We start from the raw sequence: 25950 nt of genomic DNA on the forward strand, positions 1-25950 counted from the left end.
ATGGGAAAAGTCCACTTTCCATGAAGTTTTCCTTTTCTAATCTGATTATCAATGAAATCTGATTTGCCATCCTGATGCCCACATGAGAGCTGCAGGTTTTAGGAGCTGTGTTCCATCAGCAATGCTCCTCTGCTGCTGCTCAAATGGCACCTACCAATCCATGTCTGGAATTCTTTCCCTCAGGTCCTTGATCGCCATGGGGATTTGGGCCTGATCCCTCTGGAATATATGGGAAAAGTCCACTTTCCATGAAGTTTTCCTTTCCTAATCTGATTATCAATGAAATCTCTATGTGGATTTGCTGTCCTGATGCCCACATGGGAGCTGCAGGTTTTAGGACCTGTGTTCCATCAGCAATGCTCCTCTGCTGCTGCTCAGGTGGCACCTACCAACCCATGTCTGGAATTCTTTCCCTCAGGTCCTTGATTGCCATGGGGATTTGGGCCTGATCCCTCTGGAATTGAGCAGGGCATTTCCCCAGTGGGGTCTGTGTGGTTGGAATCACATCTGCTGCAGAGGAGTGCAGAATGTGACACACGTGGGGCTCTGCTGAGGGCAGCCCGACCAGAGTGTCAGAGTGCAAGATTTATCTTAGGAAAGGAACAATTCAGCCTTTTTCACTGCCTCAGGAAACAATGCAGTAGATACATGTAAGAAATCAAATAGCACTTGGGAGTTGAGTAAAAATAACCTTGTAAGTGGAGTTGAATGCTTGAAATGGATGTCCCACCAACACAATTTGAAAGTAGAGGGAGTTTTTAACTCTTGTCAATGCTCTTCCCAATTAATCTGCACTGTTTCTGCTAATTGGCATGAATCTTGCCCCGTAATACCCATAGCAGAGATTTGCACAGAATCCATTGCTAATCCTATAAACTGGTGAGTTTGATAAAGTGGGTTGCTCTGGGCATTGCTAATTTTATTTCCATGCTTTCACTTGCTATCATTCATTAACCCCTAAACAGCAGGCTGGGCTGTGTACACAAACAAGGGAGCAACATCATCTTATGAGGGGCTGTAAGCATGAGTGGGAAATTACAGCACAATGAATATGTACACAATTCAAATGGAATCCCTTTTCTTGTGTGTTGCTGTGATGCTACCTGCTGAAAAAAAAAACCAAAACAAAACCAAGTTGTCATCAGCACATTTAAAATGAAATCTAGTTCAAGGAAATTTTACATTGAATGGCACAATTTTTCACAGGTACCCAAGGCACCTCCAGTGGGACAGAGCTGCTGTTTGTGTCCCATTATTTGTTTCCCATTGTTCCAATTCTGCCCCACACACAGCTCCAGGAGCAGCTCTCAAGCCTTGGTCTCAAGGGCTCAGACTTTCTCTCTGGGTGTGCTGCTCACCAGGAAAAGCCCAAAATTCCCCCAGATTCTGGGACATCCCTCATCAGCATTAGAGGAGCTGCAAAGGATGGAATTAAAGCACCCCAGGGCTCCTCAGAGATATCCTGTAATGCAGAACTGCAGTGGATGGCTGCGGCACAGTGGCAGACCTTACAAAAGTGATGCTTGATTTCTAATTCAATATAGGTGAGTTGAAATGGGATTAAATGGGCTCTTTAAATGGCATTAGAAAGGCAAAGGCTCATCATAAGATAAGACTTCCCAGATTCCCATTTGCATCCTGAAGTGAAAAAAAAAAAAAAACCTTCTGGAAAAGACTGGGAACATTTTGTGCCACTCACTGGCCTAAATCTTACACGCAGTATCCAGAATAGCATTCTTGTTATGAGTCAGTATGTTATTGTGATATAATGCTTAGTTCTATGACCACCTGATTGTCCTGAAATAAATGTATATTTACACATAACGCGTAAGTATACATTTATACATTATAAATAAATGTATATTTATACAGTCTCCCAGTGAAGGAGATCTGGGTGCAAAACAGCATCTCACAGAGTAACCAGGAGAGTTTGGTTTGCACACAATGACCTGGAGAGCTTCCCTCTGCTCTCCCAGACATGTTGTGGGTGCCCAAGCTGGAATTTCCATGGTCAGAACCCAGCTGAATTAAGCTGTGACTTAATCAAACACACCCAGGGACAATGGGTTCATCTACAGGACCAGATCAGAGAACCAGAGGAAAGGGACAGCAGAGTTCTCAGTAAAAACTGAAATATAAGTCAGCTAGGATAAATGAATTTTATACTTGCCTTGCTGTTAAAAAGAAATGCAAAGGAGTTGCAAAGAGAATGTACCATTCATTATCTAAGGCTGATTTTCTAGGCAGCTGGTATTTTTCTTTTGTCTAAGAAGGTTGCCTTGGAACTAAAACAAGACAATAGTGTAGATTATGTATTCTCTGGGGGAAAGAAACAAAATATTTAGCCTGGACTACAAAGGGAGAAGAGTGTCAGGTTTTTGAAATTACTTTGGCATGTTTGAGTTCAAGACAGCAAAAGCAAAATGCTTGTTAAGATGCTGTAGTGTGCAAGTATCATGGCTGAGCTGATGTTCCAGGAATTGACTGCACCAGCATGTTAATTGTCAGGACATGAGTCCCTAATTCTTTCATAAGGATGCTGGTGTGTTGCCTTATTTGGTTACAGATGTTGCACTGCCTGGGCACACAGGGGGAAATTAGAGAAAGTTGTTTTAGCACAGTGACATTTTAGTGAACTCCAGCGCCAAATTCCGGATGGAAATGTGTGTTCTGAGCAGGATTTCTTCAGAGACACCAGGGAAAGCACAACACTGATTTTGTTACAACTACCTCTCTGCACTTACCCCTGCTATCCCAAGCCTCAGAAATGCTGTTTTTCTGCAGTTCTTGAGCCCAGCTGGAATTGCAGACATTCAATATTTCTTAAAAAAGCTCAGCCCTGGCTGTCTGTGCTGGATGTTTATGGGAGGGCAGGAGCAAATGGAAATCACACCACTGAGGGGAGGGAGAGGCTGATACTGCTGGATTACCTGTCAGAAATTATCTGCCTCTGAGATGGAAGGGGAAGGCAGCAAAGTGAGGCTGTAAAACATTTCAGGGGGAAAAACTAAAAATACAAATTTTCAGAAGTGCTGTCAGTGTAATCAGGGAGCAAAGCCCGAGTGATGCTCTGTGGAATTCTCCCGTGGATTTGCACCAAGAGGCTCCTGTGTCAGCATGGCCTTGGCCCTTCTATTTACATTCCTGCTCATGACTGCATCCTCAGCCTCTGTGCAGTGCCTACATATCCATTTATGTATGAGCAGCATTCCCATCGTGAGCAGACAACAAACCTCGCTTCTTTCTTGGCATTCACAACAAAATTGAACTCTGAAACAAACAAAAAACTGCACAATTACAAGCCCAACAAGACACCTGCATCTTTAAATGGGTGTTATTAACGTGTCAGCTTTGCTGAACCTAACAAAGGGTTATTTAAAATCTTTTTGTTTAACTGTAGTTGCAGAGTTTCTGATCACAGTCACAAAGAAGACTCAGAATGCTTTGACCCAGGGCTGGTGGGCAAATAATTGAGATCAGAAGCTGACTCAAAACCTGCCAAGGAACAAGAAACTCTTTTGTGCAGATGTGAGGTGTAGGAGCACTGGGGGTTAGGACGGTCAGGATGGTCAGGACGGACAGAGATCTCTGCAGCCAGGTCTGGAACTTGTGGTTTATTGCATTTATTGCAAAGGGCCTGGGTGCAGGGCCCTGCTGGGAGCTGCCAAACACAGCTCAGAGTAGCAAAGAGAGAAGAGAGGGGGAGAGAGGATGAGAGAGTAAGAGAGCAAAAGGGTAAGAGAGTAAAAGGGGTAAGAGCGTGAGGTTCCCATTACAACACAATAAATCTTCTTCTGTGTTGAATATTCTGATTCTCACTAACCAATCTAGTACAATGCCATACAAATCCTATAACATTTACATACAGCCTATAAGAATCATTACATTACCATGCTGTGTTACATTTTAAACCCTAAAAACTCCTCTTTGGGCCCCTTCTGCCAAGCTGGCAGGGTCTGCTCGGACCATTGGGCCTGTCTGCAAGCAGAGGGTGTTGTTCCATCAAAAGGGGATCACCTTCAGCTGGCCACACCATTGTTTGCCAGTTGTTCAGTAACTGAGGCATCTCAAAGCTTGCTTTCATTCCAATCTCACTTATAGTTTGCATATTCTCAAAACATTTTGCCAGGCAATCATATTTATAAGGCTTTCCTGTTTCATCTTCCCCAACATCGAGGATCAGCAGGAAGGGTCAGGGGAGGAAAGAATCTGCAATATCCATCCCAGGCAAGGTGAAGAGTGCTGTGAGGTGCCCCCTATGCTCATTCCTGCCTCACAGCAGAGTGCCAGGGGGATGCCAGCTCAGGCCATGCCTGAGGCAGGACAGGGAAGCACTGTGGGGCAGATGCCAGGCTGGTGTCCTGCACAGCAGCAGAAAGGATCCATTTACCATGGAAAAGACACTCAGTCTCTAAGGATGGGAGCTGGGAAGAGCTGGAGAGGGAAGGATGGGTGAGGAGCTGATGAATTCATGCAGACAGAGGAGTTTAAAATCCTGGTGCATCATTCCTGTGGTTCAAACAAGCAAAGCAACCCCCAATTACCCCAGAGAGTGCACAAAGGGAATGTCAGGGAGTGCAGCCATCTGCAGCAGGCTGATCTGGGAGCCCTGCAGCCACCTCTGCACCATTTCAGGGCTGGAATGTGCTGTTTCCTAGAGATTGGCAAAGAAACAGACACACTTCGGCTTGTAAGTCTCAGGCCACCTCCTGTTTCCATCATACATCTCTTGGGGGAATCTCTTAGCAATTAGTTTCTAATTGCTTCAGTAGTCTACAACTGATTTGATGAGAAATGCCATGCAAATGTAATGGCTCTTGCATGTTTCACAGGAGCAGAAATTAATTGCATCATAATTTTAAAAACCTATGTTCTTTCCATTCCCCCTTTACTTCCACCACATAATATTTTATATTGCAAAAAAGAAAGGTCAAACATTACAAAGTCATATTTTTGTTTCTCTAATCAGGCGCTCTTCTGCCGCTGCTCAGTGGCACAGCTCCACCCTGATGAGCTCTGTGCGTTTGTTACTGAGCTGTAATTTGAGTGGTTGCTCCCCAAAGCAGTGTGAGCCCTGTAATGCCTCTCCCAGGTGCTGTTTCGTTGGGGTAGGAAGGTTTTGACCTCCTGCCTTCTGGAATCCCTCCAGTAAATCAACTGCATCTTGGCATCACCTCCAAATGAAATCTGCTCGCCACGCAGCAGCGAGGAGACGTGATGGGAGTGTAAAACAGGACCATTTTTCACTGCAGAAATACTTGAACTCACTCCAGACAATTATGCAGCCTGCCATTTTACACATCATCTATTTCACTATTCCTGCATCAATTATTCCATTAACGTTGCTGCATACTAAGCTAGAACCTGTCACTGGTCCTGCAGGCGTGGAAGGGATGAAATACATTGCAAAAAAAGGAAAAAAAAAGGTATTTTCATGTGAAAAGCTTTGGGACATCCATTTCAGCAACCTCTCTACATGTGCTATACAAAGTATTTTTATCTCCCAGCCTGCTTAACACTGGTAATTTCTACCCTAATATGGTTTAGCTCAGGATATAAAGCTGAATTTTCCACTACTCTGTTCTCTGTCAGCTGAGTTGAAAAGACCTGTTAATTAGAGAAAAAAAATAATAGCTTTATTCAAAGATTAACAGAAATTAGGGTGAAAACAAAACTCTTCTGATAGGGAAGGGATATGCATTAGCTGTAAATTCAGGATATCTCCCAAAACACAAAGAACAGGTTCAGACTTGTAATTAAGGAAGAAAATTTAGCTCCCTGGAAGGAACAGCTTGATAACAATTGTTACTTTCCTTTAGATTTCATGTAGCATCTGTTACAATTTAATTTTTAAAGGCCGCCATTTTTAATTCCCATTAATCTCCAGAATTAACACTGTGATAAAGATCGTGGCAAACATTGAAATTTAACGAGTCAAAATGCCTCTAGGAGCCTTTACAGAATATTTAAAGAATTGAGCAACAGCACTGATGCTTTGAATGAGATGAAATGCAAAGCCAGTGTTAATTAGACACAGACCAGTTGCATCTTCCCTTAATTCAAGAATTTTGCTGACTTGGATCCATAGGCTGTAAATTAATTTATACTGCTGGAGGATGGGACATTCGTCCCTCACCAGGTTTGTAGATGTATTAGGAAGGTTTATTTAGTATTGTATTTGCAGGGCACCCCTGACCAAGGCAGGAATGATGCATCTGACTCCATGGCCTCAGAAGGCTAATTTATTATTTTATTATACTATATTATATTGAAGAATACTATACTATACTAAAGAATACAGAAAGGATACTTATGAATGCTAAAAAGATAATAATGAAAACTCCTGACTCTTTCCAGAGTCCCAGCACAGCTTGGTACTGATTGGCCAAAGAGTGTAAACAACTCACACCAGAAGCCAATGGAACAATCCCCTGTGGGTAAACAATCTCCAAGCACATTCTACATGTGAGCACAGCACAGGAGAAGCAAATGAGATAAGAATTGTTTTCCTTTTCTCTGAGGCGCCTCAGCTTCACAGGAGAAAGATCCTGGGCAAAGGGATTTTTTCAGAGAATGTGAATGCCACAACTTAGAGATTTAACACTTCACACTGGTGTCTTTTTTCCATGAATGTTGATAGAAGGAAGTAAAAATATCAACTCCTCAGCATGTCTCTCAATGGGGATGTGTGTAGGATTTTAGAGATGTAAAAAACAGAGGGGCAAACCCTGTACCTGTGCCCAGGCCCCTCCCAAAGGGGGGCACACACATCCCAAAGGATTGAGGCACACGCACTATACCTGTGTCTGCCCTAGGCTGGGAAACCCAGGATGGCACACATGAGTCCAAAAACATTTGCCAAAGTGCCAAATAATATTGAGGGAAAGCATTTATCCTGTTACTCTCTTGATTTATTGTGTCTTGTTGGTTTTTTTTTATTTTTTATTGCCATTCTTGAAAAGAAGGTGACGTAGGCCAAACAAGGCCAGGCTGCAGTGTCTTTCTGAGTGAGATTTGTGGGGGTTTTGTGACTTACTCAATCCTACCCGACATATTCTGTCTACCACAAGTGCCAAGGAGGATGAGGGTGTCCTTAGAAGTGTGTCAGTGTGCTGCTGTGCCAGGACAGACACAGCCAGCGCAGAATTTGCTCCTTCAAAGGAATCCTGAAGCCTGAACTCAAACTGAAATGTCCCCAAACTCTCCTGATGCACTGATAAAAACAGCAAGTCTGACTCTCATTTCTCCCCAGCACCTATTTTGGAAGGAAGTTACTGATGTCAGCAGGATGTGGGACAACCTGAAATAACTCCATTTCTCAGAGAGGCTGCCTCAGTGAGTAAAGCACATCCACGTGTTACAGGGAAACGCATCAGTCATATTTGATGTCATTTCCTTTGTCACTGTGGGTGACTACTGAGGACAGAATTTTCTCTCACATCTCTTTACACCACATCACAGAGGATATAGGAACAAATACAGCTATTTTGTGTAATCCCCATTTTCCCAGATCTTTATTTGTGCAGGGATGCTGCTCTGTCCTCCTATGGCTTTGTGCTGGGCAGCAGTTGGGAAGAAGGGTGGGTTGAAAGACAGTGGAATTCCCCCTGGAAATGGAAATGCATGGATATATCAGTTTGTCCCAAACCACTCCATGCTGGCACAGAGTGCTGTGTTTGTGTTGTAAGCAGGGTGAGGATTTATTTCCCAAAATCTCCTCATCACTGGCAGTGCCTCATTCAAGAGAGACCTGCACAAAGCTGAACAACAGCCTTTCCTTTTTATGAAAGGAACTGTGCACAACAGGACAGCAACAGCTATAGATTTTAGGGTTTTTTTGGAGTTGAAAATCCCATTAATGGATATTCCAGCCTCACCTTTACAGGCTCTCTGTGTCCTTACTTTCAAGGCTCCCATTTCTATTAGACTTGCTTGACCTTGGCCATGTACTTGTGCTACTCCCAAAGTCTCTGCTGCTCTTCTGTCACCCAAAACTACAGTTTCCTCTCAAGAGTGATGATGGGATGCTGATTAGGATGCAGTTTTCTGAATTGCTAAATTCTACCTGTTCTGGGGCTATTTGTGCTGGCAATCTCTCCTTTCGAAGTCAATCTGTCACCCAGAATTCCTCATTTTATGGTTTTCCAATGGAGAAATAGTAATGTTTTATATATTGGTGTGCATGGCTGTGCTCTTTGTTCCCCCAACCTTCACAGCACGTTTATCTCAGAGTAATACCCTCATGAATGCAAGAGCAAGCCTTTCTTCTGCTTAAAAAGAATCAACAGCCTGAATATCTGTTTCACAGTCTCCTCCATATGTATAGGCAATGGGGATAACAAACTAACCTTTCTCCCAGAGGCTAATTGGATTTCACACAGTTTGGAAGCACCACTAATTCATCAGAGATATTAAAATTCAGCTTTTACATTCCTACTGGGTAGCTTGGCTGTTGACCTCCCTCCCTCCTGCTTTTTGTTCCATTCTGTTTCAAACTTACCCATTTCCAGTACTTAGATAAACAGGCCCTGTGTGCTGCAGCCCCTTGAGAGCAGCATTTCTTCATGCATGAACTCTTACAAGCTGCTGTGGACATACATGCATGAATGTTTCTTATTCCACTTAAATAAGCATCACAAATGCTTATCCTGGAAATAAAGCATATTGGTCAGGAGCTGGTGTCCCTACTCTGGTTCAGCTGCCTCATAAAGTGGATGTAATCAGTCATGATCAACCTGCTGGAGTTATGCAGCCTAATTTAGAGGATCTGCATTTTTCAGCAGCAAAAAGGTGTAAAGATTCCTTCTAGTGTCAAAGAAAACATTTGATGGTCTTGACTGGCCCAGAACTTTCTCTTCTGTAGGTAAGAAAGGAAGAGAAAAAACCTCTGCAGGAGAGTGGAGTTTGATTGTTTCAATCAAACCGTGTAGGTAGGGCCTGAGTGGTCTCTGTGAACACAAGAAAAAGCTGAGATCTCTGAATAATGCATGAAGTAATGGGAAAAATCTCTGTGTTTCTATTGAGAGGTCACAGAGAAACCCAGATGGCAGAGGTGACTTCTCCTGCCCTTGATGGTGCCTCACAGGAGTGAGGGGACAGCGTGGCCATGGTCTGGCCATGGTCTGGCCAGGTCCCCACGTGGACATTTGGTGGCCCAGGGGGGGACAGAGATGGAAGAACAGGTGACAGAGGTGAAGAGATGGTGGCCCAAGGGGCAGAGATGGAAGAACAGGCGACAGAGCCCCTTCCCTCACTGCTGGGTGGCTCAGAGAAGGCCCCACAAAGTACAATTAAAATATTTGTGTCACACAGGCTGGGCATGCAGGAGTGCTCTGGGTCCACTCTGCAATGTTAATATTTGTGCTTTTCCTGCTCTTCTTTTCATTGCTTATCAATTTTAAGTAGGTTTTTTTTTTTTTTTTTCAGGAAAGCAGATAAGTAATTCTCTTTCTGTGAATGCAAATGTGGAAACTATTGAGTGGGTGTGTGCATACTTTAAAGAAATAATTGAATCCAAACATCTCTTATTTTTAAATGCAGGAAACCAGAATCTAATAAAATGTAAATCAATTCAGTGTCTGCTTTGGGCTTGCAGTCTTCAGACTGTTAAAAAGAAAAATGCATTAAGTGCTGTGCATGCCAATACCAACATATTTATTTTCCATTGCATTGCCTTAACCCTTCAGTCTTCTGAAATCTTTTTTCTTTGTGGGTGTGTGGTGAGGAGCTTGCTACCCATGTTCATCAATTCCCATATTCCTTCTGAATCTTTCTGTGGGTCACTCTGAGTGTGTTTGGTGTGGGCTTTGCTGATTGCAGACACCCAAGTGACACATCATAAAGGACAATTTCCTTTGTGATGTAGGGCTTTGGCTCCTCAGACCTGAAACAAGCAGGCCACTGCCAATCTGACTTGGAGTACAGCTGATGGAGGGTAAATAAATCCCTGAGATTGCTGGTGTGAGTTAAAACAGAGTTTAAAGAGGTTTTGTTGCCATTTTCAGCTCAGTGAGCTCTCAGTGCCTGTCTGGCTGCTGGCCTGACTTGCTCAGCTCAGTGCTGAGAGAGAAAGGACAGGAGCAGGCACCTAAAGCACATTATTGTATTTATCTGATTATTGGACGTGTTCAATTTTGCAGCACTTATCAAAGCAGCCTAGACAAGAAAAGTGTGTCTTAATTCATCTCTGTTCTTGCAGGCATGCAATTGTCTTCTGGGGTCTTTTTGGCCCTTTTTTGGCTTTTTCTGTGGACAGTTTTCCCCCTGTTCTGACATTTGGAAGCCTACAAGCTGAAGAACTGTGATGATTTAAAGAAAGCAAGCGGAGATCTGTTATCTTTGAACATAACCATTAGATTTGCAGACACTTAGGGACTTTGAAGCTACTTATGTACTTATCACTGTTCTGCTGCCTAAATTCCTAAATGGGAGGGAGATGACAGAGAGAATGGTTTCCAAAATCATTATGACTGAGGGAGAACTGAAAATAAGAACATTTTCTGTCTGAAAAGGACACTTCTCTGAAGGGTGAAGAGGATGGTTCAGTTCGCCCTCTGTCACTGCTGTGTCCATGATTGTCCTGGAGTGACAGTGAGGGACAGTGTCCATTACCTGTGAGGGACAGGGAGGGGCTGAGAGGGGCAAAAGGAGCTGGGGAATCCCAATCCTTCAAAGCAGCCCGGGCTCTGCACTGCTGGGTGTTAAAGATTGCAATGCAAGATGTTTTCTGTTACCATCTGTATGGCAGATTACCTTTGTCAAGTGGGCAGTTTGCCTTATCTCTCTCTCTGAGTGACCACATTCACTCCTCCCTCGGGAGGGGACATTGCTGATAACAGGCTATTGAATGTCCCTGCATGGCTGATAAGAACTACAGCATCCCATTGGGAGATGTGAGCCCAGAGGGAGGAGCCAAGCATTCCTACCCAGATATAATCCAGAGGTTTTGAGACACCAGCACGGCTTCTCCACTGGATTCCCCAGAGGAACAGCAGCTGCCTCTCCTTCCACTGCATCTTCAGAGGAAGAGTCCATCCTTCTCTACAGGATCCCTGCTCCAGCAGAACCACCCCTGACACTGCAGGAGGGCTGAGCCACAATTCCAATGGGACTGCTGCCAACAGCCTGACTCACAGGGTGTCAGGTTGGGTTCTGACTCTGGCAGTGTCGTTCTAGTGTACTGCATTGTTTATTTTATCCTTTTTTTTTTTCTTTTCCCTATTAAAGAACTGTTATTTCCTGCTCACATATTTTTGCCTGAGAGCCCCTTAATTTAAAATTTATAGCAATTTGGAGGGGTGGGGAGGGTTTACATTCTCCATTTCAGGGGAGGCTCCTGCCTTCCTTAGCAGACTCCTGGCTTTCCAAACCAAGACACTGGGTGATTCAGGCTGAGGCTGAAGTCCTCAAACTTTTAATTTCTAATTCTTTTTAATAGTTTTATTTATTAATAAATCACAGTTTCTAAATAGTGCTGCTGCCTCCTGGAGGAAGCTGGGGACAGCCAGTTACTCCGAGCTGGGCTAGTGTAGATCCTGTGGTTTTACTGCTCATTTTCCAGGTGAACTCAGAATTTCTGGCATTTCAGCAAACTGTGAGCTCACATACAGGGATGTGTGTGTGAGGCAAACTCCATTTTGTCAAAATCCTGAAAAATGCTTGGTTCTACAAGTGCTGTATTAAAATGAGGCAGGGGCTCCGCAGCTCTCACAAGGCTGCAGCTTTTCCTCTCTGCAATTAAAATTGCTGCAGCAGGCACTGATGGACTCTCACTGCAGAAACCCCAGCTAGGCTGCCCTCTCAGGGAAGCTTTTTCTCATATAAGCAGAGAAGGATTTAATTTAACAAGGAAAACCTAAGGAATTGCAAACTAATCTCTACAGCCTTCTATTTCTTCCATAATATATATTATAAGGGTTTTTAAAGATCAGACCTTGGCACAAAGAAAAATGCTACCATCAGACCTATTAGGAATAATGACTTTGTAAGAAATAAATTTGTGCCTCATTGACAGGGCTGTGAAGATATGATTTCCTTCTTTGGAATTGCTTAAGCTACAGGAATTGGAGAGTAAACATTTCATGCAGTATGATCCTTTCCCAAGTCAATATTGTCCTTTCAATGCTGAATTTCAAATTCAATATTATCCTTCCTTAAACAAAGGCATGCTTGGAAATCAATGCTATTTATCTTGTCTACTGTAGCCATAAACACCATAAACACCAGTTTAATTTTTGTTATGGATGAAAAATGTTTGGAGACTGAAAACTGCAGAAAGACAAATTCTTCCTATTTTGCTGGCTCCTGGTGTCATTGTTGAGGGTGCGTGACAACAGCCACCAACAAAATCAGCATTTTCAAGTGGCAGTATTGCTCCTTGCACTATCTGACTGTTGGGTTTTGTCCTGTGCTTTAATAAATTTATAACTAAAAGCAAAATGCAGCATTTAAAAAAATTATTTTCAGGTTATCATCTGGGGTAAATTTTTTGTTGCTGTGACGCTTCTTTCAGCAATTGTTTTTCATGGTGTTCCAGGTGAATTATTGGATATAATTAGAGTGATAGATCAGAGTAAGCTAAAGCAGAAAATATTCTTTCAAAAAGAAAAGTCCACACTGCTTGGGGGGAAACTTGTACTACATCTATCTATCTATCTATCTATCTATCTATCTATCATCTATCTATTCATCTATTTATTTATTTATCTATGTATGTATTTATTTATTTATGTAAATGGAGGAAACATCAGAAAAAAAACTTCTGAAGAATGCAGAGAAGACCAATAATGTTATTTGGGAGTCACTAAAAGCCTCTACAACATTAGTGCAGGCAGAGGTTTGGCCTTGCCTGTCAAGAACAACCCTGAAACATTCCATACTGGTTAATGAGGTCTCAAACCAGTTATCCCAGCATGGCCCCACTTCCCAGCTTCATGTCCTGCAGGGATGAGCATACCCAGGGCTTTTTCCTGGTGGGTTTCTTTTTTCCATTTTCCTTTTTCCATGCTCCCCTCAGTCAAGCTGGCTCTGGTGCTCTCAGATCCAGCAGAGAAATCACATTTTTTCTCAAAGAAAGTTTACTCCAGTGGCTTCCTGAGGGCAGGAACCCATCTGGGATGTGTTTCAGGGCAGTGATCAAGGTCTGGGGTTGAATAAACAAAAGGTAAATAGAAAATGCCACACACATGGTGAACATAAGCAACAGAGCTACAGGCCCCATAGCTCAGGAGCCCAGCTATTTTCTGAATTTTGCAATGTTTTGCACTATTTAAGGAGACTGGGGTTGGGTTTTGGCTGTCCTTTCTGCTGTGTTGTGGTGAGCTCTGAGTAGTGGAAGTTACAACAGGAAACCAAAAAGGAACAAATAGGGTGAAGGCAGAAGTGATTGTTTTCTGAATATTCAGAGTTCAGCAAGTAGATTATTGAATTCTCTACCAGCCTCCAGTGCTCACCAGCTGTTCATAACTATTATTTTATATATATATTAATTTATATATATATTATATATAACTATATTATATGTATTTATATATATAAACATATATATTATATAGTATATAGTATATAGTATATAGTATATAGAATATAGTATTATATGTATAATATGTATAATGTATATTATATATATTATATATATACTTATATATATAACACTATTATTTTAAAGATATATATTATTTTATATATATATAGCTATAATTACTGTGTGTATTTACTCACAATAACTGCTCTCTGGAGGAACAGCCATGCAGAAAAGTGAATTGCAAGTGTCTCTGTTTGAAATGTAGTCAGGTTCCTGTCCTTGGACACTCTGGAACTTCTCCATCGTGTTTGGACCCTTGGATCTGAAGATTTTCTTGATTGCCTGGATTTTGTTTTTGCTCAGGGTGGCTGTGGGCAGTCAAGGACAAAATCCACACTTGGTCTTCTGACCTGGAGACAACAAAAGGATCTGTGGGCCCTTTCTGATGTCATGCAAAAGGCTAGGAAATTTCTGAAGCCTTTTGATCCAAGTTTAGATCACAGATTTAACTGCACAGCGGAGCAGAGCAACCCATGGGTCTTTTCAGTGGCACAAGTGTGGTACTTAGCATTCAGATGGGAACTGGTGTGCTGAGCCAAACCCAATTATTTGCAAATGAACCAGTGCCACACATCCTCAGGGGGAGGGCTGTAATACCAAGCGCTGGTTTGAAATGTCATCTTTTCTTTGGGAGAATTCTCTATAGATGAAGTTAGCTATTTTCAATCTAATTTTAGACAATCAAAAATAGGAATTCACTGGAGTTAGCAGAGGAAATTTTAACTCTGATCATCAGAGCCACAGCAGATTTCAGCCTGCTCCATTTTGAAAGTCATGACAATGTGAAAAACATTCTTTTCACTAAGGTTTGGCATTGTAACCAGAGCTGGCACTCATGGGCAGTGCTTTAATTATACATTATACTAACCAGTGTGAAATACTGAGCCTTATTAAGATAGCCAAAAGCCTTCTTTAGTGCTGATTTATTAGAGCTTGAAATTAACTTTTCACAGTCCAGCTCCAAGAGATCAGTAGATAGAGAAACTCAGCTCTGCCTGCAGTGAGTTCCCCATGGTTATCTCCAGTGCTCTCTGCAGTCCCTCTGAGTGCCCAGACATGGCAAAACCCCACTCAGCAGCAGCTCTCAGCCTCTCCCCTCCATTACAAACACCAGAGCTGACCCTGGGCTTGCTTGGGAAGGTTTCCTGGGAAAGTGGAGCTTTGGGAAGCCCCCCTGGGCTCTGCTGGGTGCTGGGGTCTGTGGCTGCCCAGGCTGGCTCTGCTGGAGCTGTTCCACACTGCGGTGGTTGCAGATGAGCATCTGTGCTGCTCCTGACACAATATTTAGTCAGGATATCTGGGATATCAGGATATCAGGATATTGTTAGGAATTGCCTTGTTAAAGCAAGTCCATTATCTGCAGATCTCTGTTTGTGACCGTGTTCACAGGGGTCCCAGGATGAGGGAAGAGATGAGGATCTGACTCCATGTTTCAGAAGGCTTGATTTATTATTTTATGATATATATTACATTAAAACTATACTAAATGAATGGAAGAAAGGATTTCATCAGAAGGCTAGCTAAGAATAGAAAAAGAAGAATGACAACAAAGCTGTTGTCTCAGACAGAGAGTCCGAGCCAGCTGACTGTGATTGGCCATTAATTAAAAACAACCAACATGAGACCAATCACAGATGCACCTGTTGCATTCCACAGCAGCAGGTAACCATTTTTTACATTTTGTTCCTGAGGCCTGTCAGCTTCTCAGGAGGAAAAATCCTAAGGAAAGGATTTTTCATGAAAGATGTCTGCGACATCTGTTAGCTGAAAATGGGGAGGAGCTCCCAGCTGATGGGATTTTAAAGTAGAATGCAATATGGAGATTATTTACCCAGAGTGATGGTGTTTTGTTCCCTTGGCCTGTTAGGGCCAGGTATGTGTGTGTGAGCTGGGACTGTTGGGGGACAGTAATGAGATTCTGGGCAGTGTGTGCAGAGCTGAGTGTTGGGAAGGATGAAAGTTTGACAAGAAAGTCTCGCAGATATGTATGCTTGGCAGAAAGATTTTTAATGTAGAATCTGAAGAAGGAATAGAGATGGAAGCAAGTTTTGATATATAAGAAAAGAATTGCTGAGCCAGTCTTACTGGATAACCAAGGAGGCAAAAGGTGTGTTAGTTAGAAGGGTTTTTATGGCTTAGAGCAAAGGATAAACCCACCTCAAACAAGATGTTTTTACCAAGCAGAAAGCACAGGCAAACAAGGCAGCAAATGTGGCAAGTAGAAAAAAGGTCTCAGAATTTTCCACTGCAAGAAAACTGAAAAACAACTTCTAGCTTCAACTGTAATGTACTAACTTTTAGTGATTGGGGAACAGTAACATGAATGTGGTAATTATAGTAGTTATGACAGGCTATAGGTAAAAATTAAGGTATAGATTGGTTCTACTGTATTAAGATGCTCAGCAAAGAAAATGCATTGTAACCTAAACTAAGGGTCTCCAGGCCTGCCTGCAGCTGGAGCTGACAGCTGTGGGCACAGCTCTGTCACCCACAACCCTGGATGCTGTAACTCTTGGATGGAATAAACTGCATTTTGGAGAGCTCCTGGAGTCCCACATCCCTCATTCAGGCTCTTACAGCTGAATGTTTGGCAGATTCTGTTTAGATGTAATGTGACATAGTGTAACATAGTATAGAATAATGTAGTATAATAAAGTAATTAATTACCACTAAAATGCATGCCTGTGCTCTCTCTGCAGGTGACCTGTCTGCACGATTTCTTTGGGGATGATGATGTGTTCATCGCCTGTGGCCCTGAGAAGTTCCGCTATGCACAGGACGACTTTTCCCTGGACGAGAGCGGTAACATCAAACCCACCCTGAACCCTTACTGCCCTGCCCTTCCCTGCTCCTGTCTGAGCTCAGTGCTGCAGGCTTCTGGTCTGCTTTATGAGACCCAGTACATGGAATTTAACTCTAGGAATGTGTGTGACAGTGTTCACAGGGGTCCGAGAATGAGGGAAGAGATGAGGATCTGACTCCATGTTTCAGAAGGCTGATTTATTATTTTATGATATATATTATATCAAAACTATACTAAAAGAATAGAAGAAAGGATTTCATCAGAAGGCTGGCTAAGAATAGAATAGGAAAGAATGATAACAAAGGTTTGTGGCTCGAACTCTCTGTCTGAGGCAGCTGACTGTGATTGGCCATTAATTAAAAACAACCAACATGAGACCAATCACAGATGCACCTGTTGCATTCCACAGCAGCAGATAACCATTGTTTACATTTTGTTCCTGAGGCTTCTCAGCTTCTCAGGAGAAAAAATCCTAAGGAAAGGATTTTTCATACAAGATGTCTGCGACAAATATGTTTTCTGTTGATGGAGTGACAAAGCTATCCTTTGTCTCTTCAAAATAAAAGAAGCCCAGAAGTTTCTCTCTTTGAAAAAAGCCACTTCAGAGGCTCAGGGGACATAATTTCAAACTTAAGGATAGCCAATTGGACAGAAGCCAAAAAGTCTCACTTGGGCAATTTACTAGAAATAGAAGTGAGCAAAGAAACTTATGGCTTTTGTGGAGTGTTTTACCAAGAGCAAGAATCTCTTGCAACTGGCTCGGTTTTTCTCTGTTTGTTATTTTGCCTTTTCTTAAACCTTTTTGTTTCCAACACTGCAACAGAAGCCATCCTGCCAATTTTTATGCCTCCAAGGGTAGCTGAGCTGTCTTGGGTGTGTTATAGACCTCCAAGAGCTTATGAGACCTGGCTCAAGAAGGCTGCTATAACATTTAACATCCTTTTCAGATACTTATCCAGTCAGCAATATTATAATCAGGCAAATACTGACTGAGGTATAGTCAGAATAAATTAAGTCCTAGAGCATTTTGACATTTACTGCAAAATCGCGGAGTGTTTATACTTTCAATTTTCTCCAGTCACATTCAGATAGGTGCATTTTTCTTGAGAGCTAATCATCCCTATGTAGACACATGCATATTAAAAATGGAAACAAGCAAGAATTGAAAAAAAAGACATTTCCACTGCTTACTTCTGCTGATTCAAAAAGCAGGGCAATAATTCCCTTTTTGGGGGCATGACTGGCACAGCACTGTTGTTTTTCCTTGTCACCACTGCCAGCAGAAATCCGTAATAACGTGAGTCTCTGTGATCAATTACACCATGAAAGTTTTGATTTTACAGAATATACAGAGATTTCTTATAGGACTTACCACCCACCCCACCTGGCAACTGTACCCACCTGTCTGCAGGTGCCACTGAGTGCAGCAAGAGGAAATTAATGTCATTTTAACCATTTAAACTGAAAAAAAATGTGCTCTCCAAGCATCTAGGCATGCTTCCCAAAGCTCTAGGTGTGTTGTGTGAGGAACACAAGCCCCATCCTGTCCTATATGCTGCAAACTGGCTCAGTATTGAGGACCAAAGAGGATTTTTGCTGGATGCCAGGAAGCCAAGCAGCCTCTAATCTCCAAACACTGAGTTTTTTATTACTCCCTTGCAAGCCTGATTTTATTTTAGTGCTTCTAAAGTGCTTCTTTAGGTACTTTTGACCTGTGTACTCCAGATGAACCCATTTGATGGTCTTGGTACCCCAATTCAAAAGAAGCTTCCAAGGTTCAGCTGAGACTTTGCAGGCAGAGAATAAAGCCTGTGGAAGTGATCAGTAAGCTGAGCTTCTCGTTGTTTTTCACCACTCAGCAGCTGAGTCAGCTCCACAGGGAGCTCCACGCTGGAAAACAGCTTGGATGCAGAACAACTGGATGGAAATCCCAGCCCTCCGCCTCCTCTTCTGGGCACTGCTCACTTCTCCAGCTTGGATTTCTCTGGCAGAAGGAAGCCAGGTTTGCTGTTGGGAAGGCAGTGAGCAGCTCCTGAGGTGTTTTTGGAGGAGCCTTGCAGCTCCCAGGGAGCAGATGAGGAGCCCCAGCAGTGTTTCCCCATTGCGCACCCATCACCCTTCCTCCTTCCATCCATCTGCTGCCAGCAGAGCTGCAAATCCTGAGGTTTTGCAGATGAGTGTCACTTAATAAAATCTCCTCTGTCATGGGGAAATTTCTCCTGCCTGTTTGGATGACACACACCAGCATTGCTGGTTATTATGTTCACTCTGGCAGGACGTCAGGAAACAAAAAGAGAAGCAGCACAAGACAGGATTATGTCATCTTTTTCCTCCTGGCTGCCCACCAGAGCTTCCACCCTCTAATCCTGCTCTGAGCACCTTCCAGAGGACATTGCTCTGTCCCTTTTGTACCCCCTGGTTTCAGCACAGTGGAAATGTCACACTTTGGTGACATTTAGAGGCCTTTCCACACCAAGCTCAGCACAGCCAGGTTTCCACCTCCTGCAAAAGCTCAGGGATTGCCTCTGACACTTGCCAAGGGCTGAGCTGGAGGAATTCCTCAGAGTCAGCCTTTCTCTGCTGGAAAATGCAAAGCCAGGTTTCCTTCCAAGGAATTACTCCCCTGGGAAGAGCATAAATTTGGAAGCTCTTGCAAAGACCTAACATGAAGTATTTTTACTTTTTTGGTTTATTTTGGTTTTTTTTAGTGAGTAATTCAGGTGACTAAACACAGCTGCCTGACACCCTTTGAGTCCCCTCACAGCACCAGTACTGCTCTTCATGTATAATATAGCCCCCCAAAATTGGGGCTATACTGGGGCTGGACCTCTACAAGCCTTTCAAGCGACATCATCTGTAAGAATCCAAGTATTGTTGAAGAAAAAAAACCCACAACTTTTTCTATCCCTGATTTAGAATTTCCAAAATTGGTTTAGCAGGAGAGAAAATAAACTGACTGTAGGATTAATTCTTGCCATGCAGCATCCCTGGAGCACAAGGCCTCCTCTCCTGGCATTCTTGTGCTGCATGACCCAACAGCAAAACTCTCTCAAACCATCCAGAAGGAGCAGAGATGGAGCCTTGGCTGGCTGAGAATGAGCAAAGCCTGGGGAAAAATTTGAGACAATTATATTTTCGTAGATACACTGAGATATAATTAAATAACTCACGCATTTAGGTCAGACAGCTTGATTTTAGTTGACCAATTATTTATCTGCTCTGTGCTGCCTTAATTCCTTTGGGGACTCCATTCTAGGGGGCCTCAGTGTGGAGCATGTGGGGCTGAGCTGAACTTGTCCATAAAAAACTGCCTGCATATGGAACACGTAATTCACATCTGTAAAAAAAGCACATTTTTCACATCTTGGTGAGGACAAGCTGCTGGAGGAGATGAGGTGGAACCAGCTTGCATTTGACAAAAAGGAAATCCCTTTTTTATTGCCTTCTTCTTATCTGGGTTAAGTTAATAACTTGAGGGGTGGAAAGTTCCTTTTCTGTTAGCTCTCAATGTAAATAAAACACAGTTCTGAAGATCAGGCATGCCTGAAATCCTGGGACACGTGGAGGTTTGTTAGGATTTCAGTTCCCCTCTGCAGCACTCTGTGGATCATGTTTACATTTTCCACTCTTCCTGGCCTATTTAGTTTTTAAGGAAGCACAGTTGGGGTCCTCATCTGCTCACATCTTCCAGTACATAAATCTGCTGGGCTTGTTTGTACGAACCTTGCTGAAAGGGACGAGTGGCCAGGACAGAGGATGTGCTTTGTAAAACCATTTTGTCTCCTTTGCTTTGTGCATCTGAAAAGTTGCAGCTTGTTGAGGACAGGAGAGGCTGGTTCCAGCTGGGTGAAAGCCTCCTGGGGCAGCTGCCCCATCTGCCACTTGGAGGCTTCATTTACAGCACACCATGAGCTGTTTGCTGGCTTTCTGCACCTGCAGGAAGGGCACTCGTCATTCCTGGTACTGGATCTTCACGGGAGTGTGACCGTGTTCACGGGGGTCTCAGGATGAGGGAAGAGATGACAATCTGACTCCATGTTTCAGAAGGCTTGATTTATTATTTTATTATATATATTACATTAAAACTATATTAAAAGAATAGAAGAAAATATTTCACCAGAAGGCTAGCTAAGAATAGAATAGGAAAGAAGAATGATAACAGGAGCTTGTATCTCAGACAGAGTCCGAGCCAGCTGACTGTGATTGGCCATTAATTAAAAACATCCAACATGGGCCAATCACAGATCCACCTGTTGCATTCCACAGCAGCAGATAATCAATGTTTACATTTTGTTCCTGAGGCCTCTCAGCTTTTCAGGAGAAAAAATCCTAAGGAGAGGATTTTTCATAAAAGATGTCTGTGACATGGGAGGGTTACAGCAAAATAACTGGATTTTCTTGAGTGTTCCCTCAATCAGTGTTGGCCATTTTCATTGTGCTCAGGAGAGCCAAGGGAAGGGCAGACAATGTTTGGTGGGAGCCAGCCTGACACCCACAGAGCCTCAGCACCTCCTCTAGAGGAGCAGAGCTGTTCTCTTTGCCCTCCCCTTATCGAGTCTCCTTTCAGCCCTGGAGAACAAGGGACGATATCAGCTTTTCAGCTTTTCCCTTGCCCTTGGCATTTCCTGCACCTCTCTGGGGACCAGGCACCGAGCTGTTTCACAGCAGGGCCATAACCAGGTGTGTCTGTGTTCCCCCAGAGTGCCGGGTGATGAAGGGGAGCCCAGCAGGTGCCACGGGCAGCAAATCCTCGCCCACCCCTCAGAAGAGCTCGGCCAAGAGCCCCGCGCCCATGCGCCGCAGCAAGTCCCCGGCCGATTCAGGTAACCACCAAGATGGTGAGTGATTGTTTCTTGGTGTCTGCCTTTCACTGTGCTCCAGGGAAAAGCACAAACTCCCTGTGCTTGTAAAGAAAACTTGGGTGTCTCTTGTAAACAAGAAGCTATTAAATATTAGGAAGCAATCTCCTGGTTGGTGAAGCGCGGTTGCAGCTTGGGGTTGTTCCAGCCACAGGCTCACAGCTCCTTCCCCAAAAAGTATTTTAAAAGAAGTTTCTATTCCCCAGGCAGGAAATCAAGACCCACAGTGCTCCCAGATGGTCCCTGCAGATACAGAGTGATTTAGGGTGACATCCTGTGCAAAGCAAATGGTGATTATTGCACAGGTCAGGAGTAGCTCCTCGCAATCATTATTTAAAGGAGAGCAGTGACCTTGCAATTGCAGAACTGCTGATGGGTTTATTGATGGGACACTGAGACACTCATTCAGTAATGGAAGAGAGGGAAAATGGGATTCCTAATTTGCTGCAGCAGCTTGCACCATTTGAAATGGTTTCCCTCCTTCTGCAGCAGCACCAGGGTTGGCAGCACATGTGGGGAGCTGCAGGGCTGTCAATCCAAGGCTGGGCTGCATATTGCAGTGATTCTGGTAATTGACAGTCTTTAGAGTCACGCAGAGTTTCTGGGGCTATGATTGACCAAAAAAGTCACGGTTTGACGCTAGTGCAATGCCAGTGCCCCCATGAAAATGCATTCTCCCTGGTGTCTGCTGTGAGATGTGACCAGGAATAGAGCAAAGCAGGCTCCAGCTTAGGAATGGAAGGGAAAAAAAAAACCTTTATTAACTTACAATATATAAAAGAAACACACAGAACTCAGGATGAAAACCTTCCAAACATTCCTCCTCCCCCCAACCAAGTTCCCAATACATCACAGTAAGACAAAACCTTGGACTCTCAACTCAGTTGCCATCCCTCATATCACCAACTCTCAGTCCATCACCACCCTTCAGATGTTCCAAAAGAGAACCAGACATGGCCTCTCACTAAAACTGCCAAACCATCAATTAAACATGTCAGAGTTCCAGGAGAACTTCACAGCTTGAGTTCAGGGGTCCCACAGCACCAACACAGGTGACATAAACCAGAAATTCCTTTTCACCATCATGCTAACATGCTGCATATTGCATGGGAACATCACACAACAGCTGACCATCAGTAGAAATGGGATTATTAGTCAGAAAATTCTCTTGGCAGCAGTCAGAAGAATTTCCCTCAGGAAGCAATTCATTTGTTTAGGGTGTGTGGGTGTTCTTCAGCTACCTAAAGGGACAGTGTGAAATGGGTTGGCACATGCCAAGACTCTGTATTTTTTTAAAAAAACATTTCTCTCTGAGGTGATTTTGCAGTCATAAAGTTTTTCTTCAAGATTCCATTGTTGGCTATTCTCAAACTCAGGCTTGCCATAATTTACCCACTTCCACAATCCCAAATGCCTGCTGAAGCTGGGTAGGCACACTGAAGGCACAATGAGAAATATGATTTACAAAAACCCAGAAGTAACACTCAGTGCTGTGGGAGTGAGCTCATGCATGAGCAGCTTTAAACCTCCTCTACAAGCATCAGGTGCTGATTCCCACCAGAAGCAGAGTTTACTGCATGAGCATAGGGTTTATTATGAAATGGCAATTATTGTGTGCCTGATTTTAACTGATTGAGGCACTCCAGGCCCAGAATGGTGACTCATCTGATGAGCTTTAATTAAAAAAAAAAAGCACTTAGCAGAGCTTTTCAGGGGGAGATTAAAACAACCAGAAAGGCTGAACAATAACCAGTTCCTGGAGTTAAGGTCAGTAATGAAGAGCAAATCAGGTTTCTTTAATCCATCCAGACAAGAGACTTTCGTGCTTTCCTGTAATTTCAATAAAGGAAAAAATGGCACTTGTCCTGCTTAATAAGAATAAAAAAGACTGAGCTCTTTTAGTACTGAAAAATAGAAGACTCTTGTTTTCTCAGAACAGAGAGAAAAAAGAATACTATTTTGTATTCTTGTATTGAACTGGTAATAAACTAAGTGGATTTACACATCTTATAAGAACCAATATTTACATTTAGATGAGATTTTGGAGTTATCACATTCAAAAAGCAAAGAAAGCTGAATGAAGTCTGATTAATAAAAGATGATCTGACCTATTTTTTTCCCCTCAGAATCTCACCCATTTAATGTGTGAAACTATTTAAAAGCAGTTTTACTTCAAATATATGCAATATTTCTGCTGTGTGTTTGCTCTCCTACCCATTTGTACCTTTTGTCTTTGTTATCTTTCCCTCTGCTGTGGTTGTCATGTGGAAACTCATGAGCCTTTCCTTGGTTTTGTGTTGTTTCTGTTCTTCCCAGTTCTTTTCTGTGCAGGTTTCTGTATCCTATTCTCCCACCAAGGTCTCCAAAGCCATTGTGACATATCTGAGCACTGATGTCTGGGCAGGTTTGGAGGGGAATCTTTGGGTGAGAGGAGTCTGAACTCACATCACAGTGAGGTGTCAGGGCCTCATTGTGGAAAGCTGAATCCCTTTAGGCAGCCAGAGTCCTTCAGCTCCCAGGACATCCAAAAAAGTGAGGTGGCAAATCCACAGAAGCAATTTAAACATTGTTTTCTTTGCACGGTGCTTTTCTCTTACCGTGCAGTCATTTAAATGCATGAATGAAAATGAAATGAATGAATGCAGAACAAAGAAATGTCTCCCTGCTCTGAGGAGATGGGAGCTCACCCCAATCCTTGTATTCCCAAGGGAAATCCTTTCTCCCTTCCCTCACTAACACCTAACCCATATCTGTCCTTCGTAAGCAATGCCAGTGGATTTCTGGCAGAATTTGAGTTATTACAAAGCTTCTGTGTATTTCTAACCTCAATGTTTCTTCCTAGGGACTCAGCTTTGCTGAAAGAGCCAGGTCAGAGCAGTGAAATCCATACAAACCTCACCTGCAGGGCACTAGCCAATTCCTTCTCCTAGCATGGCAGAGGAAAACTGGGCATGAGGAACCTCTGTGCTTCTGCTCTGATCCATGAGATTCAAACGGAGTAGGGTCAGCATGAAGTTTGGCAGAATTTCTCTAACAGACTGCTCCAATAAGGAGTCAGGCCAAGCAAAAGCCAGAGCTAAATCTCAGGGGAGAAACACAGGAGAGAAAATAATGATGTCATTTACCATTCTTTCTTTGTTATAAAAACTTGAATTTATCTTACACTAACTGACGTGCCAAACAAGGGTTCACATGTATAAAAACATGTGCTGTGATGGGAGAGCTTATGATTATTAAAATCAGGACAGAGTCACTGAAATTTGAAAATGTCTTTGCTTTGATTTGGCCTGGGGAGAATACGAGCAGGGCTCTGAGGCTGCTGCAGGACCTTTAATGTCTCAGTCCACTACTGGACAGAGGGACAAAAGCACATTCAGCAGGCAGCAGCAATTAGCAAACAGACCCAGTGTCCGTCTGTCCTGGCTGCAGGGCTGCTCCCAGGGGTCATTAGGGATGAGTGTGTCCAAGGCAGCAGATGTCTGGGGAATGCCATGATGCCTCAGGTTTTGCTTTTATATTTCTCAGATTCTGTGCTGCTTTACTGTGTGGGTCTGGGCTTCATACGAGGGGATGGTGAGCTCTGTGCACAGAGCAGGGAGACAAAACAATTCCTGCTCCAGCTGGGCACCAAGGACAAATGATCCAAATCTCAGCCCAAGAGCACAAACAGTGTGGGCTGAAGAGAGAAAAACAACAAGAATGGGACTGCATGGGCTAAAGCTGGAATGGGACAACTAACTCTGGATCCAGAGCCCCAGCAAACCTAAGCAGCACTCAGGGAACAATTCCATACTGCCTAAAAAATTCCAACACTGCCTAAAAAGGGGCCTTAAAAAAGGCTGAAGAGGGACTTTTGACAAGGGCATAGAGTGATAGGACAAAGGGGGAATGGACTTAAGCTAAAGGAGGGCAGGTTTAGACATAAACAAGAAATTCTTCCCTGTGAGGGTGGGCAGGCCCTGGCACAGGGTGCCTGAGAAGCTGTGGCTGCCCCTGGATCCCTGGCAGTGCCCAAGGCCAGGCTGGATGGGGCTTGGAGCAGCCTGGGACAGTGGGAGGTCCTGGGACATGGAATGGGATGAGCTTTAAGATCCCTTCCAACCCAAACCATTCTATAATTCTGAAATATCTGTGGGGGAAGCAGAGAATTCCATTTCCCTGGATCTCTCATCTCAAACACAACAGGAATATTCTCCATCCTCCCTCTCTTGTGCTGACAGGTCTGATTTCTCTCCTGAGTACAAACTACCTCATGCACAGGGGGAGGTGAGGATCCTGTGGAAAAAAAGGTGCACGTGCTCCTGCAATTAAAGAATAATACAGATACACTTTAGGGTAAATTGATGTTGCAGAGCAAATACATGCCATGAATAAGCCATAATGCACAAAGAATAAAATGGTGGGAAAACCCCAAAGAATTGAAAGGAAAGCTGGTTCTAAAGAACAGTTCCTGATAGCTGAGTGTAGGTGAGATCCTGAGCTACCCTAAATCATCAGCAGATTTTAGTGGAGCAGCAGTGTTATGCACCACCTAGGGCCTGCTCTTTGCCTCCTGTTATTTTCTTGCATTTCAGTTCAAAGGAAATGCAGGCAAGTTTGCTTAAGAGCACTATTCTTCATTAGCAGGCAGAGAAAATTAAACTGGGCTTCTTCATTGTTACTCCTGCTGCAAAATTCTGCTGGCTTTGTAATGATATCCATCCATC

The 25950-nt window shown here is 43.3% G+C and overlaps 1 protein-coding gene across 2 annotated transcripts in view; it reads left to right on the forward strand.

The window, feature by feature from the left end:
- Positions 1–25950, forward strand: part of DCX (doublecortin) — a 74600-nt gene that overhangs the window by 41121 nt on the left and 7529 nt on the right. The window contains exons 4-5 of one of the 2 annotated variants that reach the window (XM_054289416.1): positions 16282–16384; positions 21086–21223. In XM_054289416.1, coding sequence (XP_054145391.1) covers positions 16282–16384; positions 21086–21223 — 241 coding nt within the window. The remainder of the gene's footprint in view (positions 1–16281; positions 16385–21085; positions 21224–25950) is intronic. The other variant, XM_054289417.1, reaches the window with a different exon arrangement.

Source organism: Melozone crissalis, unplaced genomic scaffold (assembly GCF_028551555.1).
Source record: "Melozone crissalis strain CALT ecotype California unplaced genomic scaffold, PUWL_Pcris_2 ptg000068l_1, whole genome shotgun sequence".
NCBI classification, from domain to species: Eukaryota; Metazoa; Chordata; class Aves; order Passeriformes; family Passerellidae; genus Melozone; species Melozone crissalis.